The following is a 21,113-nucleotide window of genomic DNA, read 5'->3' on the forward strand; positions in this document are numbered from 1 at the left end:
TGAATCTACTCAATGATTTTTCCTCCAGCTGAGAGTTGCCCCCCTTTTTCCCAAAAAAAAAATTTCATCATACTTTACTTAGTATATATGCTATATATACTTCTATGTAGACATTTTGTTTTCTTCAATACAATGTAAGTTCTTTGAGGACAAGGACAGTTTTATTTTTGTCTTTGTATCTTTGACTTTGTATCTTGTCTTTGTTTTTTATGTTGATTGATTAATTATATGAATTCTAAATTGTAGTTTAGAGAGGTGATAGGGCGGTCCATAACTATAATTTTATCTAAGAAGGAACTTATGGTGTAGAAATTCCTTCCACCAATGCAGATTGGCAACTTGTCTGTAGTACATGGTTAATATGTAAATCAATATAATATTTATTAATTCACTCTCATGTGCCAGATAGTGGGCCAAGCCAGAATGTATCAGGGGCAGGAACTGAACTGAGATGAGAGAGAAATAATAATAAATGTCTTGCTTGGAAGATGGTTGATCAATTTCTCCACTCGTTTTTTTTTCCTCCAAACCACCTTTTTTAATCAACAAATATTTGCTGAATTTAAGATTGATCTTATGCTAGGATATCTGTGGCTATAAAGATAGATAAAATTTCAGCTTTCAAGAACTTATAATTTAACAAAGTTCAAATAAAGTAATAAGTAATAAATTTCTTGAGAATGACACAAAATGCTATAGAAGGAAAGACCAGGAAATCCTTTATAAAAAGAACTGCGTTTTGAAGATCCTTAAGATTTTAAGACAGTGATAGGGGTGAAGAAATGGTTCCTCATTTCTTAATAGTATAAGCGTAGTCTAGTAAATCTCCCAGTGTTTATATATTATCCTGATTTATTATGATGTTATCATTTTTTCCCAATCCCTGAGGTAATTCCTAACCCAGTAGATGAGACTTTCAATGCCTAGAAAAAGAAGCCTCTTTCTGCTAAAGTGTTGTTTGGCTTCCATGAAGAAACTTGAGAAAGCCATTTCTGTCACTTTAGATTAAGATTTCAATTTCAATCTACCTTTGTTCTAACCCGCTTTTGAAATCTTGGAAAATTACTCTACCAAATGGCTCTCTTTCTTGGTTCCTTGGTCCTTGGAACTGATATGCTTAGGTTTTAAAGAGAATTTCCTGAACTGGGGAACATTCTGGAAATGGAGATTTCTTTTAAAAAGAGGGTTTTTTTGGATATGCAAATTATGCAAGAAATTTTTTTTAGAATAATGTTCTATTCTATTTATTTATTTATTTTAGGGGGGGTTTAAGCTTTTTATTTTCAAAACATATGCAAGGATAATTTTTCAACATTGACCATTACATAGCTTTGTGTTCCAAATTTTCCCCTCTTTTCTCTCACCCTTTCCCATAGATGATAAGCAATCCAAAATATGTTATACATGTTAAAGTATATATTAAATCCAACATATGTAAACATTTATTTATGCAATTATCTTGCTGCATAAGAAAAATCAGATCAAAAAGGAAAGAAAATTAATAAAACAAAATGCAAGCAAACAACAGAGAGAGTGAAAATATTATGCTGTGATCCACACTCACTTCCCACAATCCTCTCTCTGGATACAGATAGCTCTCTTCATCACAAGATCATTGGAACTGGTTTGAATCATCTCATTGTTGGAAAGTCACGTACATCAGAATTGATCATCGTATAATATTGCTGTTACCATGTACAATGATCTCCTGGTTCTGTGCAAGAATTTTTAATCTATATCTAAGCTAATATGATCATATTTCACAAGAATATAACTGTTAAAAGATTTCATAAGGAAGCAGAGAAAAACATTTGATTTTTAGAATCAGATTAGAGGAATCCAAAGCAAGAAGTTATTTCCTACTGAAGACCACCAGATGTCAGTGTGACCTAAGGAAAGAGAGTTTTTTCCCCTCTCATAAGCTAACTGATTTGTTGCTCCTACCTATTTATCCATCATATTCCTGTCAGGACTTGCTAGAGTAACTTCTAAAGCAAGAAAGTCATGATTAGGATGAATTGAAGAAACTGGAAATGAGTGATTCAATTAATAAAATCCACTTTCCAAATAAAGTTTAGTCTTAGAATCCACCTATTTATATGTTGTGGTGAGATCACAAAGGACTTTTATCATTCCTTCAAAGGATCTAAAGGCTAGATTGATATTTTACAGCCAAGCTTTTCAACAATGAGGTGATCCAGGCCAGTTCCAACTGATTTGTGATAAAGAGATCTGTATCTAGAAAGAGGACTATGAGGACTGAATGTGGTTCACAACATTGTATTTTCACCTTTTTTGTTATTTGCTTGCTTTTTTTTTTTTTCTTTCTCTTTCGTTTTTCTTTTTCTGATCTGATTTTTTGGGGGCAGCATGATAAATGTGGAAATATATTTAGAAGAATTGCACATGTTTAACCCATATTGGATTACCTGCTGTCTAGGGAAAGGGGATGGGGAGGAACAAGAAAATTTTGGAACACAAAGTTTTGCAAAGGTGAATGTTGAAAATTATCTTTGTATGTATTTTGAAAATAAAAAAACTATTACAAAAAATTTATAACCAAAATCACCAAGAAACAAAGTGACATGATAAAAAGATATGTATCACACCAGATCCTTGAAATAATACTATCCATGAGTCAATGCCGTCAAACCAGATTATGAGGGAAATTACTCAAGTAAGGTTTCTTGCTTTAATACCATTGAAAGAGTTCCAATTTATTCTAATGAATTTCTTCTCCAAAACAAATGGTATCACAGCAAGAATCCATTTATATTGTCCACATGTTCATGATATCTGTTGGCTTATTCATTTTGGAGGATTGCATAATTTTAGAATTAGAAAGGACCTTAGAGATTATCTAGTCCAACTCTATCATTTTATAGTTGAGGAAATTAAGGCCCCCAAAAGGTTAAGTGAGTTGATGAAAATTACATGATTTTTAATGACAGAGGTAGATTTAGAACATGACTTTCCCATATCAAAATTCATAATGTACAATGCTAGAACATGTGATTCCTCATTTATCCAGCATCATCAGGGAATGTTTTACACATAGGAGAATATTCCAATTGATCAAAACCATGTTCAATGCATTTTTTTTCAAAAAAAGATACCTTCATAGTTCTCTCTCTTAAAAACAATATAATTAACATAAATTAAATTTCCTTGTTAACTCAGTATCATCATGCAAATATAAATTACTACACTATTTTATAATACAGTCCTATAAAAATGTCTTATAATACCCTTGAGTTATTGAAATATGTTGGATTACCATAATTATGCAACTGTTTCTTTTTAAGTATTCATTTATGCTTCACATAGTTTTCCTACTCAATTCCTAACTGTCCTATATGTCTGTCTCTAGAATCAACACAACATATCCTCATTTCATATTAATATATTTTTCCTTCTTTTAATCAGCTAATAGATGATGTCAGATATTGTCCATTAGAATTACATGTAAGAATGAGAAGGTTTTAACTTTGGGCTTCTCTTATAAGCCAAATAAATATGTATAGACTTTTTAAACATTCACTTTATATCCAGTGCTTACTACAGTATCTGGCACACATTTGGTGTCTAATAAGTGTTCATTACATTGTTTTAATTGTTCAAGATCTTTGGCTTGCTTTTAGGTTTTCATCTAGGTTATAGGTAGTTGAGGTAGCTGAATGATTGGTCATTAGATCAGTGAAATGTTACTAATTCACCATTAAAGAAATTCCACCCTCACCCCCATACCATCAACATACATATTACTTTATCTCTACTTTTTTAAATGTAATAAATGTATCAAGGAAAATTTTCAATTTTCAGATATCTCAGAAGAAATTAATACACTGAAATGAAGCCTCTTTCTAAGAATTATCTTCTATTCAATTCTAAATAAACACTTTTGCCATATTTTCCAGAAGGAATAGCTGAAGCTGGCCAAAATTCCAAATAAAAAATACCATTTGGTCAGATAAATAAGGATGAAATTTAAAATGACCTAAAACTGAAAAAAATAATAATCAATAACCTACTATCTTATGTCTTTATTCAGTTTGAATGGAGAAATTCATGGATTCCTTTTAGATTTATCTAGCAGCAGAAATAACAATATACTCTCTCAGACAACCTCAATTAAATTGAATCATGTGCCTAATTGAATGTATCTCCAATATATAAATTAGAAATATAATTTGGGAAATTATAAATATATAAACTGAGAAACAGTAAGATATAATGAGTAGATAGTAAATATCAGAGCTAGAAAGGCCTAGGTTCAAATCCTGCCCCTGGCTTATCATATAAGCATGAGCAAATAACAACTCCTCAGAATTCTTAGGCAATTCCATAAGACTGCACATAGAAGAACAGCTAGCAATCTGTTTCATGGGAAGAAACAATATCACCATGAGTTCCCTATGCCAGTGAAATCCAGGTCCATTTTTAAAGTAAATTCATATATACCCCATCACTAGTAACTCTTTCATGGATTCATAATTGTATAATCATAATAAGTAATGGTAAGTAATAGAAGGCATATATATATATACATACACACACACACACACACACACACACACACACACACACATATATATATATGCCTACAAATCCAGGAGATCCCAGGACTGGGGCTCTCAAATTCAAAAAATCTGAGCAAAAATAACTATTTCCATTACTGCCAAAGGTGTAGAAAGCCATCAGATCAGATTGAATAAAGGTGTAAAGCAGTATATCAGAGTAAATATGCAGTCTACAATATATTAATAAATTATACAGTGGCTCCCCAATGTTCAATTTCCTATTTTTCTCTCCTAAGAAACAGTTGTTGTTTTATATCCTCCCACTCTGACATGAGGGAAGTCCAAGCTCTTTCACTTACTTATCACTGAAGAATCTTCCATGTTCGTGCACCTGGTTTTCTAGTGTAAAGTTGAATGTGACATGTTCTAGATGCTCATGTTTAAAGATCTTCTCCTTGGCCTTATAAGCTTCATCTTGAAAATGGCGAATCATGTCCGGAAACCAAACTATTAGGCCATAGTAACTGCAGCAAAAAGAAGGAAGATCAGAGTATCGGGACATAGAGCTCCTTTTAATATATTTTCTCCCTCCCTCCTTCCCTTTCTCTTTCCCCTCTGTGTGTGTACATGTATGTTTGTCTGTCTGTCTGTCTCTCTCTCTCTCTCTCTCTCTCAATATGTATGTGTGTACACACATACACATGCATATATATATATATACTTTATTTTTTGCTTGTTTCTTGGTGTTTAAATTTACCTGATTTTCTGATGACCTTGGTTCTGTGTAAATCTGCCCTCTCAAATTAGTACATAGTGAGTCCTCTTAGTTTAATCTGTATCCTGACATGGATGCACTGAAGAGTCTGTTTAGAAAAATTTGTCTCTAAGGAATATATGAGATTAACACTGTGCTTAAATTTCACTTCTACAACAATGAAGGAAACAAAGGATTATGTTTTTGTAATACTTATGGCCATAGTACACTAGTTTTCAGTTGTTAGTCTAAGTCTCCTGACTTATAGAATCTAAAGTTTACTCAAATTGATTTGAACCAAGCAGCAGGGATTAGGATGATAGTTGAGGATACAGGAATGATTTTTTATGAAATTTGCCTCTACTTATTTTGTGACAATGAGAGGAGAATATTTCTATTCTTCTTCCAATTATTTTGTTCTAGCAGTATTAATGCCAAGATCACATTTTTGTCTATACATGGGACAAAAGACTTGATAAGAGGATCCAACAAATACCCCTTGTCTCCCTTATGCTTATGCTATAATGAAAATAGCTAGCATATTGGACAGACCAATCTTCCTGTAGTTTTTACAAAAGCAAATCAGTGGAAAGATGATAATCTGGCTAGGAAAAATCAGAGCCAATCTGAACTCATGCTGCTTGACTAAAATAAACAAATTTAGAAAATCATTTACTTGAAACATGCAGTTTAAAGTACTAGTAATGTTATAGGTTCATATCCGATGTTATTAATAAATTCTTAAAATGTTGGCTAGGACAAGGACAAACTTACTCACCTCAGAGCTATTGTAAACCAAACTACAGCCAGAATCAGTGTGTTCATTCTGTATGGACCCATCACACAGTATAATGCATTGTCCCAGACCTACAAACCCAAATCAAAGAGTGGTTACTAAAAGGATTTCATTGACATTACCAAGTTGATTTTTGATCTCTGCCTGAAATTTGAAAATCATAGGCAGGTCCCTAGAGGTAAAATAATTCATTTTGAATCCTCACGTGGTATAGATTTGCTGTCCATGAATATCCATGATAGATAGTCCTGTATCTTCAGTCCAGTGAAAATAAAGAAATGTCCAAAAATATAATGTAAAACACACAGATCCAAATGTTGAAAGGATAAATAAACAAGGCACCTAAGGACCTCAGGTAATCAAGTTGCATATGGGTTTCAGTTTCAGACAAGAACAACCTTTACATTCAGAAGGATCTCTTCTAGATTACACTTACATGCTTCCTTGTTGAAAACAGACAATTGTAAGCCATATGATTCTATTAGCTGATATATAAAGGAGATGAAAATTTGGAGATAATCAAGGCCAGCCTCCTCGTTTTACAGAGGAAAAAACTGAAAAATGCTTAAATAATTTGCCCAAGGTTTTATAACTTATTATTATCTGCCAAGTCTCCTGACACCAACACACTCAGGCACTGCCTCGCACAGCACAGTAAGGCACCTTTTGGACATTATCCAATATCTTTATTCATTCTCCTCCCTGAGCTTGTAAATCCCTTCAAAGCTAGACTCCCACAAGAGAAACAATCATTCATATTCATACCTGTTTAAAAGTAGTGGTAAATCTAACCAGCCAACGTTGGTACCAAGTCCCTGTTGAACTTTGTATTTCAATGAACTCATCTATTTGCTTGGGAGTTTTGATATGGGATACCTGAAAGTAGAAAAAAATAAAATCTGAGTTGAAGAGTATAAACTCAAAGTGATATTATGTTTTTCCAACTTTTTGCTTCTTAACTATTATATAAAAAACTCTGGCTTTGGAATTATTTTTAAACATCTTGTAAGAAAAGATCAGCTCAATGAAAAAATACATCGGCTCCTAGCTTATGGATCACTTTACCTTTCTCTTTGAACCATTTTCATCTTAACTATGGCAAGTCAATGGAAAAAAGCGGGAAACAATGTTATTCATAATTCAGATGATGAAATGGAGGTCCTGAGAAGTTAAATGTCTTCCCTATATACATGTAGGTAGCAAATTTCAAAGATTATTGATGGGCCAGGTTCTTCTTAATCTGCTTCCATTATTTTTTTCATGAAACCTGGTTGCTCCACTGGTAGAATAAGATGCTCCACTGGTAGAATAAGATGTGACTTAAAGTTTAGTTTGTTCTCTATTTTACGACCTATGGAAATGGATGAATAGTCATAATGACACATTTCACGATTGTAGTATCACATTTGATCTTTATAACAGTACAATGAAGCAAATATTATTCATCCTCTTTTATAGATGGGAAAAAAAACTGAGAACCAAGACCATATAGCTAATCAAAGCTAGGATTAGAATCTAACTCTCCTGATTCCCAGTTCAAAGCTCTTTCTTTTTTGCCACACTGCATTATATAGATAGAGTAAAGCTGAGATTAGAAGCATCCACAATGCAAATTTGTTTTTACAGTCTACCCAACATACAGTTAGTAACCTGTTATAGGAAATGACCATCTTTGCTTACAAAACATGGGGTAGTATTATATGATCAACAAAAGGAGAAAGACCAAAAAGGAAAGACCTCGATGAACATAAGGGACAGAGTAGGGGCCTGTATCTAAGGATAAGGTCCCTTTTCTATGCACTTAAGATATTAGATAAGATAATAGCCAACTACTTCAGATCATCACAAGAAATGTTCACAAATATTATTTGTTATCATCCATATAACAAATGAAATTAGAATAAGACTAATAATATTAACAAATAATTGTTCCTTTGCATTTTTCATGATATTTGGATACTATATAACTTGTTTTAAGGAACTCACTCGGGATCAGCAAAACTCAAAAAGGTAGAAGAATCTAGTAAGTCTGGTGTCCGTGGCCAAAACAACTCACCAAGAAATTGATGGTGAAGGTCCCCCAGCTGGATACAAAAGGATAGGTGGGCTAGACAGGAAGGACACCATCTGGTATTTTAAGTAATTATTCTTATTGCCCATACAATAAGTTCAATTGTTATCCCTCCTAAAGGAGTAAAAATCAATGTCCTCTATATTTTAGCAACACTTTCCCCTCCCAGGAAAGTCTTAAACATCTCACATGTATACATGCACACACACACCCTTACATGCACACTACTACTATATGTTGTGGGAGTTCTTTGATTTAAGATTTTTTTGGATTGATTGAAATCATGTCTTAGTAATACCACAAAGATACTTTTTACCATTAAAAACTGCTTTAGTTCTAATACATAGAAAATAGCAACCAAATTTATATCCTACTTTTCTTTCTTCTTTTATCTTTAAGAAGAATATTAACCAAAATCCCACAGAGATCTGAGCATTAGCATGCTGACAAAATAAAGTACAATTACTTTAAATTACAATTAACTGGAGCACACTACTCAGATCCATATTCTAAATTATAAATTGACCTATTTCTACCTCAGTTTGTGAATTCACTGGGGAAAACAGTCATCCCATTTTCCATAGCAAACTAGTGCAACAGTGAAGACTAGACAGATGGGTTTAGGAAATTCATCGCAGTATGTGGAGCACCTAGCACCATTCAGCTAAAAGCTATGGAGAGAACTCAAGTCTGACTTTTGGAAAAGTTTAGACTAATAACACCAATAATAACACCAATATGAAGTGATACAAAGAAGAAACAGTCAAACAGGAGAGTCATGTGGAGGACCGCCTGGAGTTCACACAGTGACCAGTGTCTCCTTGCTGAGGAGGGAGAAAAGGATGAACAGGGAGAAGGGGGAAGAAATATTTCAAATAAAAGAGACATGCAAGGAAAAGCTTTTATGGTAAAGGGGCAAATAGAGACGTGGAAGGCAATGTTTGAACCTCACTCTCATCAGAATTAGTTCAAAGAGGGAAAAAGATATACATATATATGTAGTATACATATATGCTTATTCATATATATGTATATATGTATGTATACATACATACATTCAGTAATCTATGCACAAGGAAAAAACAGAAGGGGATAAGATAAAGAGGGGAAGTGATAAAAGGGAGGGCAGACTAAGTAGTAGTCAGAAGCAAAACATTTTTAAGGAGGGTTAGGATAAAGAAAGAGAAAAGGAAAGATAAACAGAAGAAAATGTGATGGAAGGAAACACATAGTGGTCAAAACTGTGATGTGAATGGGATGAGTTCACCCACAAAATGGAAACAGGTAACAGAAGGATTAGATACAAGATTTCAAAAAATATGTTGTTTACAAGAGACACACTTGAAACAGAAAGATACACACATATATACACAGAGTTAAAATAAGGTGTTAGAACAAGATTTGTTATATTTTGGCTGAAGTTTTTTTTTTAAAGGCAGGGTAGTAATTAGGATCTCAAAGTAAAAGTAAAAATAGATTTAATTAAAAAAATAAGCAGACTTCATTTTTATTAAAAGTACATAAAAAATGAAGTAATATTTTTAAAATTATGGTAAGTTTCTCTCAAAAAAATTTCTTCTCAAATCTATAAGGAACTGAGACAAATAAAAATAGGATTCATTATTTCAAAGTCCGATTCTTTTTGTACAGCAAAACAACTGTTTGGACATGTATACATATATTGTATTTAATTTATACTTTAACATATTTAACATGTATTGGTCAACCTGTCATCTGAGCGGGGTGAAGGAGGGGAAAAATTAGAACAAAAAGTTTGGCAATTGTCAATGTTGCAAAATTATCCATGCATATATCTGGTAAATAAAAATTATTAAAATACAAAAAAATGGATTTATTCCCCAATTGAAAATTGTCAAGGGATATAAACAGTTGGTTTTCAGAAGAAAATATAAATGCTAACTATAAGCATATAGGTAAAAAGTTCTCAATTATTACATTACATATTAGAAAAATGCAAATTAAATCAATTCTAAGGTACTACCTCACAACTATCAGAAATGGCAAATGCTAGGAGAGATAAGAGAAAATAAGTACACTAATGAATTGTTGGTGGAATTGCGAACTGGTCCAACCATTCTAGAGAATAATCTAGGACTATGCCCAAAGGGCTAAACATCTGTGAAAATACCTTGATCCCTCAAAACCACTACTAGTTTGTGCCCCCAAATAGGTAAAACAAAAAGGAAAAAATCTATATGTACAAAAATATTTGTAGCAATTCTTTTGTTTTAATTGGTAAAGAATTGGAAATAGAGGGGATGCCCATCAATTATGGAATGGATAAATAAACCATGGCATATGATTGTGATGGAGTGATGGATAGTACTATTGTACTATAAGAAATGACCAAGGTTTCAGAAAACATAAAAAGATTTACATGAACTGATGCAAAATGAAGTGGGCAGAAGCAAGAATTCATTGCACATAGTAACAGTGATACTGTAAGGAAGATCAACTTTAAAAGACACAATAATCCAAAATGCTACTGATCAACTTTAGGTATAAACTGAAGTATAATATTCTCACTTTCTTTATTTTTCTTGCTTTTTTTACAATATGGAAATATATATAATTGTTAACATATTGCATGCTTCCTCAGAGAGTAGAGTGGGAAGAGAGAAAATTCAAAACATATTTTTAATGTTAAAAATAAATAATGAATAAGAAAAAGAAAAAATAAATGTTAGTCCTCATGTAAAAAGTATCACATTTACCTTTAGAATACCAAAATATCAAAGTTAATCCTAAAGGAAGGATTTCTTTTTTTTTTTTTTTGAAAAAAGTGTACTCCTAACATTGCAAAGTGTTGTGAAGGAACAATAAATAACCCAGAACTTGAAAAATAGGATAAGTCCATTTGGATTGATTTAAGAATAACTTTTCCTAAAAGCTTAGTTAATAGTCACTATTTAGCAAATAACATATATTTAGTATATTTATATATTAGAGTGTGACATAGATAAGACACCATGCCCTTCTCTAAAGAGCTTATATTTTAAGTGAGGAAACTAAAAACAGACATTCATTTAAAATTTTAGACCAATGTCATGAAATTTCAGAAAGTGGGAAAAATATAATTTAGATTGGAAGTACAAGTCTCACAAAGGAGTAGATGAGGATATAATGGTCAATGTGCTCAGATATTACTCCTAGAGGAGATGAGTTTTGAAGAAGACATTGATGGAAGTGATGAAAACTAATCAGTGAGGAGGAAAAGTAGAAGGTATTGTTTGGGTGGATTGCTTATCAGAGTTAATGCAGAGAACACCTGTCTTAAAAGAGTCATAGCTGGTTTCCTGAAGGCAATTGCATACTTACTGTAAATACTTTCTCAGGTGCACCTTTGGCACGCATATTGGTGTCATGCACATGCTTAAGAATCATCCAGGCTTCATCATGTTTACCCATCTGAAAAAGTCAAAGGAAGTATTATTCCAAATCAACTATCACAATCTCTATTCATCTTGCCTTTGTTTAACTGTCTGAGGAGGATGTCTCTCTCATACTTCCTACTCCTAAGGAAGAAAAAGTCCTTCTAAGATATGGTGATGTTTGGTGCCTTCTAAGTTTTTTTTTTTTCATTAGTCATTGAGATTCATTCAACTCTTGATGAATATTCCCTGTTAATCTCATATATAAAACAGGAATGATGTTTTCGTTATAAAGTATCCAGGACCCAATTTCTTCACTGCAGGTTGACATGGTTCACAAAACTTATGTCAGAAGAATGAGAACTGGCATTTCCTTCCAAGTTGGAAAAGCTTTGAATGTAAACCCCATCACATATGTGTATCTATCACTTCAAAACCAGCCTGGCTAAATGTCAAGAGATTTATTATCAGAAGATTGACTACCAGGTGATGAGGCTTTGTTAATTTGGGGTTTTTTCACCATAGCAACTTATAAAGATTGTCTAGATATGGAAAAATTGCATATTACAGTGCTTTGCATTAAAAGATATTTATTAAACTTTTATGATCTGTATCTGTAAAAGGCATACTGAAACCAGTGAAATAATCCGTGCTTTTGATAATGAAATTAGCTCTGAAGTACAAATGTTAAATATTATTATCATCCTTCATTATGAACATTTTTAATAATGGTAATTCATGAGATATTTCTTTAATTCTTTCTGTGATAATCTGTGATAATCTAGCCTTCTAAGTTATTTCTTTCTTTCCTCCTTTACCTATTATCCTTGTTCTCTCAAGTCACTAGCATCAGATTTCAATCAAATATCAGGGTTTAAGTATCCAGGAAGATTTTTACCATAAGGGCCATGTTTGACCATCAGAAGTCTACTACATCTATAATTGTTACTAGCCTGAATCCATTGCTCCTACCTCTTCCTTTGTCCCTGTAATCTACATTTCTCTCCTTTGATCCCTATTGGAACATTACTGTCCTCTCACTGGAATCCTTAATTCCTAGCTAATCCCATTTTGTGCTTTGCAGCAAAGAATAAACTCTAGTGTCTTTTTCACCCAAAACATGACAAGTGCCAGAAATAGAAGAGACAGTTCATCCTCTTAATACTGTTTTAGATTGCTCTTTGGTGCCTTCTGTACTACTCCTTGGTTTTCTCCTCCTCTCTAACAAGCTGCACAGTGCTGGAAGCTCCCTTGAACTATGATAGCAAGAGTAGTAGGTTAGGTAAAGTTAACTTATAAGCCCATGTGAAAGAATTCCCAAAAGTCCCAAAATTTTGGTTTCAAGAACTAAATAGCTAGAAAATAAAAAAAAAAAATTCAAAGATGCAGTCATTAAAAAATAGGAACCAACCCAAACTTAAGGATATGGGTGTTCCTCACAAGAGCCTAGGAAGTTAATAAAAGATATGGGATCCTGAAAATGTGAAAACATTCAAATCTAGTTCTTCAGTTGGTTGCTTACTGAATTACTATGAAATACTATTTTGAAACATGCTAACTTACCTCCAATAAAAACCGTGGACTCTCTGGCATGAACTTCAGGGCCACCATGGATGCCATGCATGGGAGAGCACAAACAATCACAAACACCCTCCAACTGTGGAAATGATAGTTGGTTCCCATGCTGAAGCCCCATCCTGTAATGAAACACCAGGACACATTTCTCTCAGGATTAGTTCCTCTGCTAAAGAAGCTATGCTTATAAGATAATTAAACTTTGCAAATACACTGGAACATAGCATATAAATATGTGATGTCCCTATCATAGTGATTCCCTAGATAAGTTATAAACTTATTCCAACAATATTTCCATTTCTCAAAATATTTGAGGGAACTACTTTTTAGTAATTGACATAAAAGCCTTTATAATATACCTTTCAGCTTGTGAACAGAGTACAATTTGTCCCCTGAAATGTACTTGGGTTTTTTGTTTGTTTTCATTTTTTAACAAATAAAATTCATTCAAAATCACTTCTAATGGAGTGATCTAATGGATGAAGGTAAATACTGTTATCATTTTTTTTTTGGTCAAAAATGAGGCATAACTATGAATTAGTAAGACAGTTTCTTGACTGACATTTTTTGCAAGGCAAAATGGGATTAAATAATTTCTCCAGAGTCACACAGCTAGTAAGTATTAAGGATCTGAGACTGGATTTGAGCTTAGGTCCTCCTGACTTCAGGGCCAGTACTCAACCCCACTGCACCATCTAGCTGCCCAGTCTTGACTGACTTATTAATGAGCACAGAAGGCAGCTGCAGAACACATTTCAAAGGCATTTTGAATAGCATCAGACAATGGGAAGAATACTGGGCTAGGAAGCAGATACATGGGATCCAGTCCAATGTCTGGCGAGGACTTGTCAAATGATTGTGAAAAGCTTATATACTTTTCACCTCAGGTCCCTGCTATATCAAATGAGGAGGATGAACTAGATGATGCTACAGATTTTGTCTGAACCAAAGATTCTACTGATATAAGCATTTTAGGAGTGAAAAGAAGGCAGCTAAATGGTACAATAGATAGAGTATAGGGATTGGAATCAGGAAGATTCAAGTTCAAATACTGTTTCTGACAGTGACTAGTAGTATCATCTTGGGCAAGTCACATAATATATTTCTGCCTCAGTTTCTTCACCTGTAACATGTGGATAATAATAGCAAACATTTCACAGAGTTATGAGGAACAAATGAGTTCCCAAATGTAAAGCACTTTGCAAACCTTAAAGCCTTATATAAATGTCATTATCTAATCTTGGGAGATGAATCCTTTGAAAAGGATAATGTTCTTTGGGATAAATTCAGGTTTTTATATTAAAAGAAAATTTCCATTGCTTTTGAGATTATACTTCATTTGTTTATGCTCAGAATGTTATAGTTTATGACATGCTGAATTTGTAGCCAGGAAAACCTGAGTTCAAACCTTTACCTCTGATATTTCATGACAAGTTCATGGGCAAGTCACTTAACCTCTATGAATTTCAGTTTTTTCACCTACAAAATGAGAATAATAATGCAGCACTTACTCTCATATGATTATAATAAGGCTCAATCAAGATAATGTATATAAACTGCTTTGCAACCCTCAAAGCATTACACAGGGTGTACCAAAATTCTTAGTCTAGTTTTAAGCTTTAATGTAATTTTAAAGTTTTAAGTTTTAAGATAGCCTAAAGCTGCACTAAAAGGCCTTCAGGACGCTCTGTAAAATGAATCAGTTATAACCTGCATAAAAAGTCAGCTATTATTATAACTGTAATTCATTTTACCAAAGTTCTTCTAAGGACAGGGATCACATCTTTGATATACTCTGTGCCTGACCCAGCATCCTGTACAGAATATATTCTTTGTCCACTACTGTTACTGATATTCAGTTTGCTATACCATTTGATGGAAGAGGTCAGAAGGTTTCCCAGTTGGGGGGAAAACCACCATATAGCAGCTACTTAAAATATAACCAGCCACTCCAGTAGAAAAGATGCTCTATTCAATTCATTCTCACAGAATCAAGCTTCCCTTCTCTGGTCTAGTTTCCTCAACTTCTTGATTTCTGACATTTCATTTTAATTTAAAAGCTTTTTCCTTTCTCCCAGTGGGGGCAGTAGAATAGCAGGCAATGACCAAAATTGTCCTTATGCTTTCTCAAACAATGTCCTAAAATTATTCTGGCAAAGTCAAAAGTGAAGTTGTTCAAAATTCCTACTGGCCTCCAACTCTGCAACGTGGCCAGAGAAACACAGGCAGCTAGCTTCTCCAATTCCGAAATTTAGAAAGACTGCCCAATAGAGATTTCTTCCTATTATTGCTATTGTTTTAACAAATGTACATATTTTATTCCAGCTTCATTACTCTCTCATCTCTCCATGATTATTTTCTTTTTAATAATCTGAGGTTATCTCATTCACAGATCTTTGAGGCATTAAAATAATTTTTATGATGGGGCTGTTTCTCAACACTTGGAATAATATGCATTTCTGGGATGGGGAGTTTTTCAAAAGGCGATATTGTTCAATTTCATGTTCTCTGAGGCTGCCCTACTTTTCTCCATCAGGATTTCACAAACAGCTGGTGTTTCTGGCTGAAACAGGAATTAATCTCTCATAATAGATACTCAGATTTTCCAGAGCTATGAGTATGAATCATAGAACTGCAGAATATTAAAAAAGCAAGGGCCCTGGGATTTCTGCTAATTAAACTATCTCATTTTTGTCAATCAACTAATCAACCAATCAACATTCATTTGTTCTATGGTAGATAGTGAGATTACAAATATTAAAGACAAATTCTTCCCATAAGGAGTTTGATTAAGCCTAGAAAACTGAGGTCATTATCAGAAAAAACCTTTTGAGATGGCCAGTTTTTTTTTCTGGGTTTTTAACAGAGCCATAGCTAGAAATTTTTGGAACTCAGGGAAAGAAAAAATTCAGCTTATAGTTTGGATGGGGAAGATGGAAGGCAGAGGGCAAAACAATGAAAAGAAAAGTTGATTCTAGCAAAATAGAGCTGTGTTGTGTAGAGAAAAGGAGATAGTTCTTTCAGAAACAGGAGAGCCAGTGATTCCCAACTTCTTATGTCCAGGAAGAATCAGGAGTAAAGGAAAGTCAGAAAGGAAGAGAGAAAATTTTGGAAGTGGAACCAAACAATGTGATCCCAGTGGAAGTTCATGAGAATTATCACTGAAAAGAAGAATCACTCCTTCAGAGCAAAAGCCCAATCCTTCTACCTTAGTCACAGTTTCACCCAACATCAAGTTTGTCAGACCTCAAGGCACTGTACCCTTTGTACGATACTTGAAAATACAGTAATGATATTGATTCTTCAAACTACATAGGAAAGCAGTCTCACTACTTTTTAGTCCATCCCTACACCCCTCCCCATATCTCCTTGCTTCATGAGAAAGAGTGGAATCAAACAATATTAACAATAGTAGAAATGTGTTATACTTTAGAAATGTATGTTCTGAAACATCATCAAATTTAGGGCATCTGTTTCACAGTGTATTTTTGAATGTAATGGAAAGAAGACTAGACTAAGCAGACCACTTAAATTTCCTGACTTTGTATGTTAATACTTTACTCCCTAACTTCATCTTATGAGATCCAACCTTTCTAGTAGGTATCAGTCACTCTGAGGTCCTCAGATATTATAAAAAGAGGACTGGCAAAAAGATCTGAATTTTAATTCCAGTTCTGCTATTTACCAGCTGTGTAAATATAGAGAGATCACAGAATTCCTATAAACTTAGATTTTTCATCCATAAAATGGGAATGTTAATATGTACCAGTCCTCCCTCATGGAATTTTTGTGACTTGAAATGAGAGTATGATATGAAAGCATGTTGTAAAACATAAGGCATAATACAATAAAAGTACTAAAATACAAAAACTAAGGAATCATACATGATAAGTACTTTTAAAAATCATTAGCTTTGCAAATCCAAAGAGCTCTGGATAAGGAGTCTAGGCTCTAACAATTATTACCTCTGGGATGCTGTGAAAGTCATTTAATTTTTTTCTGACAGAGTAGCTAGATGGCACAGTGAACAGAGCAACAGCCCTGGAGTCAAAAGAGCCTGAATTCAAATTCAATCTGAGACATTTAACATGTACTAGCTATGTAACCTTGGGCAAGTCACTCATCCCCATCTGCCTAGCAAAAAAAAAAAAGTTTCAGTTTCTTCATCTGCAAAATGGAAATAAAACTTGCAGTAGCCTACCTCAGAATGTTAATGAGAAAAAAATTTTATAAGTCTTGAAGTACTAAATAAATGTGAGCAGTTTTAGAATCTCCCCCCAAATTTTTAGTAACTTAAGGGCATTAAATAATTTCATCATCTATAAAATAAGTAATTTAGCCTAGAGGGACAGTAACACACTTTCCAGCTCAAAGCAAAACTGTAACAGCTCAAAGGAAACAAAATGTGCAAATTTAGAGACATCTCCTCTCCAAACCTTCATATGGACTATTGTGCCCAACCTGTGGTAGAGCCTTCCAAGCTCCTATTGATCTATTATTCAGCCATAGTCCAACACACTGTACCTTGACTGCAAGTCAAGTGATATCTTCTTGGCCTTCTCTGAGCACTAAGGACAACCAGGCGCCAATAATCTGACAAGTAGGAGCTGAGAGAACTTAGTGGCTTGCTGATTCATCAGTCTTACTTTAAAAATCTTTAAGAAAATTTTTCAAAGAACTGAAAAACTTAGAGACTATACAAATCTACAACAATAAAACAATATTAGGCATTTTTGGCTAAATTTTTATCTTCAAGTTTTAGGCACTGACAATTGCAATTATAGGTCTCAAATCGATCTCTGACTTTCTAATAGCACAAAATCTCAGGTAATTCTACCAATATGCTTCTAATTCGATTGCTTAAGATCTTTATCTTAATGCTTAGCTATTTAATCTACATTTGAATAAACAATAAAATATAAGAAATTATCTTGATGATTGATATCTATATATCAACTATTTGGCTATTTCTGACAAAATTTATCTAACAGTTAAAAACAGTTTTGATAACTCCCTCAATTATCTTCTTTTTAAGTATGGAATGATAGAATTTTTTTTCTATTTGGATTTTTCATATGGGCCTACCCTCCTTTTTAGATTACAGATGAGGAAGTAACCTGCTCATGGTCACACCACTCTCCTGTTTCTTCTAGATATAATTTATATTTCTAATTCCCCTACCCAAAGAAAAGTATAATTTAATTTAGTTGTGTGATTCATTTTTAAATATCAACTTATATGTAATGGTATTAAAGAAAGATAGACAAGGAAAATATTAAGATAAAAATCAAACCTTTTCTCAAACTTTTTCTGAATGAGCCAATACAAACAGGAAAACAAAACAAAACAAAAAATGAATATTAGGAAAAAATGCTGGATAATAGAAAAATTCTTAAGAAAAGTTAGAATTTTCATCCTAAATATTCAGATTAATTGTCTACATCACAAGAAATAACTGATAAACTGTTCTGCTCTTCATTTTATTTTACTTATACAGACACACCCTTTGTTTTAAACAGAAAATCCCATTGTTTTCCTAAACCATATTTCCTTCACATATAGCTCTCATTGGTTCAGAGATAATATCAAAGAAGATCCAAGTGGAGTAGTACTGATAAGTCAGTATTATAAATTCTGAACTAGACAGGACCAGAGAAGTGAGATTCTCTCTCCCAATCTAGTCCAAACCCTCCTCTGTTAAAGGATACAGAGGCATAGGAAGGTTATTCACTTCACCAAAGTCACACCAGGAAACCTGCCTTTAAACCTTTAATTCTTAATCCAGCACCATTTCCATTACTCTCAACAGGCTCAAAAATATCATGGACATGAAATCACTAAATGCTATACAGTTTCAAAACTGCACCTACCTTGCTCTTCCTATGGAGATAACAGTATCTCTCCTTTCCTGAAATTACTGACAATGAGAGTACATTTGCTAAGCGATGGCCTGAATGGTCATCACAATAAAGGTGAATCATCTGAATATTTTGAAATAATTGACTCCTCCATGGGGAGAGCTAAATAACTACAAACAAACAATAAGCCTAAAGACAAATCATGGTGTACTGAGGGAAAAAATAACTCCTAGATTACCTATAGCTCATCTGTAGTACTTATCAGTTAAATGACTCTAAGCAATTTTATTTCTATCTCTGCTTCAAGTATTTAATCTTGCTAGGTACTGCCTTCTTCCCATTATGCCTTCATTGGGACTCATCAAAGCGGAGATTCATTCATTCAAAATCATTTTAAAATCTACTATGTGAAGTGTACCGTGTTATGTTTGGGACTACATACAAAGTTTAGGCAAGAATAAATGATCCAAGTCTTTACAAAGCTTAGAATCTAACTGGGAGATGTGATGCAAATACAGATAATGAACAAAATATTACACAGTAAACATATACAAGATTCAGCAGTAAAGAATTACACAACCAATGTGTTACTAAAGTAGATCAGTCTCAATTCAAAGGCAATTCTTTTGACCCACTTCTGCCTCTAACTCAGTATACTCCTACAACCCAGATTCATCCCCCTTCTATAAATAAATTTAAATCTTCTCAATCCTAAAACACACACACACACACACACACACACACACACACACACACACACACACAAAATGTATCATCTAATTACTGTATCAATTACTTCCACAATTAAACTTCTTGGGAAAAAAACAATCTAACAACCATCTTTCCATTTTCTAATACTCCTCTCTCTCTTCAGACCTTTACAATCTGTCTTTCCTCATCATTCCTATATGAAAATGTTCTCTCAAAAGTATCCATATATCTCCTAATTCTCAAACCCAATGATCTTTTTGCAGTTGCTTTCTTCCTTGCCTGTTCAGCAGTTATGGAAGTGGTAGTTTCCTTTGTAGTGACAGAGGTTGAAGTATTTAATATCTCTGAACTTGTTTCCTCATTTGTAAAATGGGGTTAATAATACTCACACTAGCACACAAGGTACACTTATTGTGTGACGTGCTATGTGAATATATTATTTTTATTATCTTCTCTCCTCCTTATCTTCAGGGATACCACTCTCTTTCAGTTCTCACACATTTCTCCTCACTCTTTAGATCTCTCCTTTACTGCTTCTTTTCTTCTTCCTAAGTTCTTAAGGTAAATGGTTTCTAAGGCTTTTTCCTTGATCCTATTATGTTATCTCCCTACACTATCTTCCTTGGCAAAAATGATTAGATTTTATGGCTACAAGCATTACCAATAAATAGATGAAAAAGCCCAACTGATATTTCCAGAATTATATCCCGCACTAGAGAACAATATTTCCAACTTTTCAATTCCTAGACATACCAGCAGAATCTCAATTGCACATACCCTAAAATTAGTTTATTATCTTCCTCAAAAAAAACCCAAAACATTTCTACTTCTGATTCTACTCTTTCTGCTGACACTATCATTAATCTGTTCTCTAGTATTTAAAACCTTGATGTTAATTTTGATTCTTCTCTCTCCCTTACTTCTTATGCCTAGTAAGTTGACAAATCCTATTGATGTGACATTAACAAAGGTTGTCAAATACATCTATTCCCCTCTATTCCCACTTCCAGCCTTGTATTCTTCCAGTAGAGATGATAACAAATCTGATCCCTATTTCAGGTCCCAAGTCATCACTTCTAAACTTTACTAAAATGTTTGCTCATGTGTTTTTATCTTATAACCCCTGTGTCAGTCTTTAAATAATTAGTGCTAGTATATTTCCTAGCCAGAAATGTAATTAGTGATATACAACCCTAAAATGGTATTTTTCACTTCTATGAATTGGTCTATGCTAATTCAGGAGAGATATGTCTATCATAGTGTCATGTGTTTCTTGACACAACTATAAATTGAGAATAAAATATCTTTTCTTCAGATATAGTAACTGAATTATATGATCTCTTTAGCCTTTTCAAACTCTATAAACTAAAAAGTACCTATGATTTCTTTTCCCTTGTCTTTTTAAAAATATTAATAATATTCAATGGGAAGGAGGA

The 21,113-nt window shown here is 33.5% G+C and overlaps 1 protein-coding gene across 5 annotated transcripts in view; it reads right to left on the reverse strand.

The window, feature by feature from the left end:
• SV2B (synaptic vesicle glycoprotein 2B) overlaps positions 1–21,113 on the reverse strand; it is a 170,682-nt gene that overhangs the window by 23,348 nt on the left and 126,221 nt on the right. For all 5 annotated transcript variants that reach the window (XM_074295081.1, XM_074295084.1, XM_074295082.1 and 2 more), the window contains 5 exons: positions 13,097–13,230; positions 11,481–11,570; positions 6,836–6,946; positions 6,053–6,141; positions 4,880–5,044 (listed from right to left, as the gene is read on the reverse strand). In XM_074295081.1, the coding sequence (XP_074151182.1) occupies positions 4,880–5,044; positions 6,053–6,141; positions 6,836–6,946; positions 11,481–11,570; positions 13,097–13,230 (589 nt within the window). The remainder of the gene's footprint in view (positions 1–4,879; positions 5,045–6,052; positions 6,142–6,835; positions 6,947–11,480; positions 11,571–13,096; positions 13,231–21,113) is intronic.

This window comes from Sminthopsis crassicaudata, chromosome 2, assembly GCF_048593235.1.
Source record: "Sminthopsis crassicaudata isolate SCR6 chromosome 2, ASM4859323v1, whole genome shotgun sequence".
Lineage (NCBI taxonomy): Eukaryota > Metazoa > Chordata > Mammalia > Dasyuromorphia > Dasyuridae > Sminthopsis > Sminthopsis crassicaudata.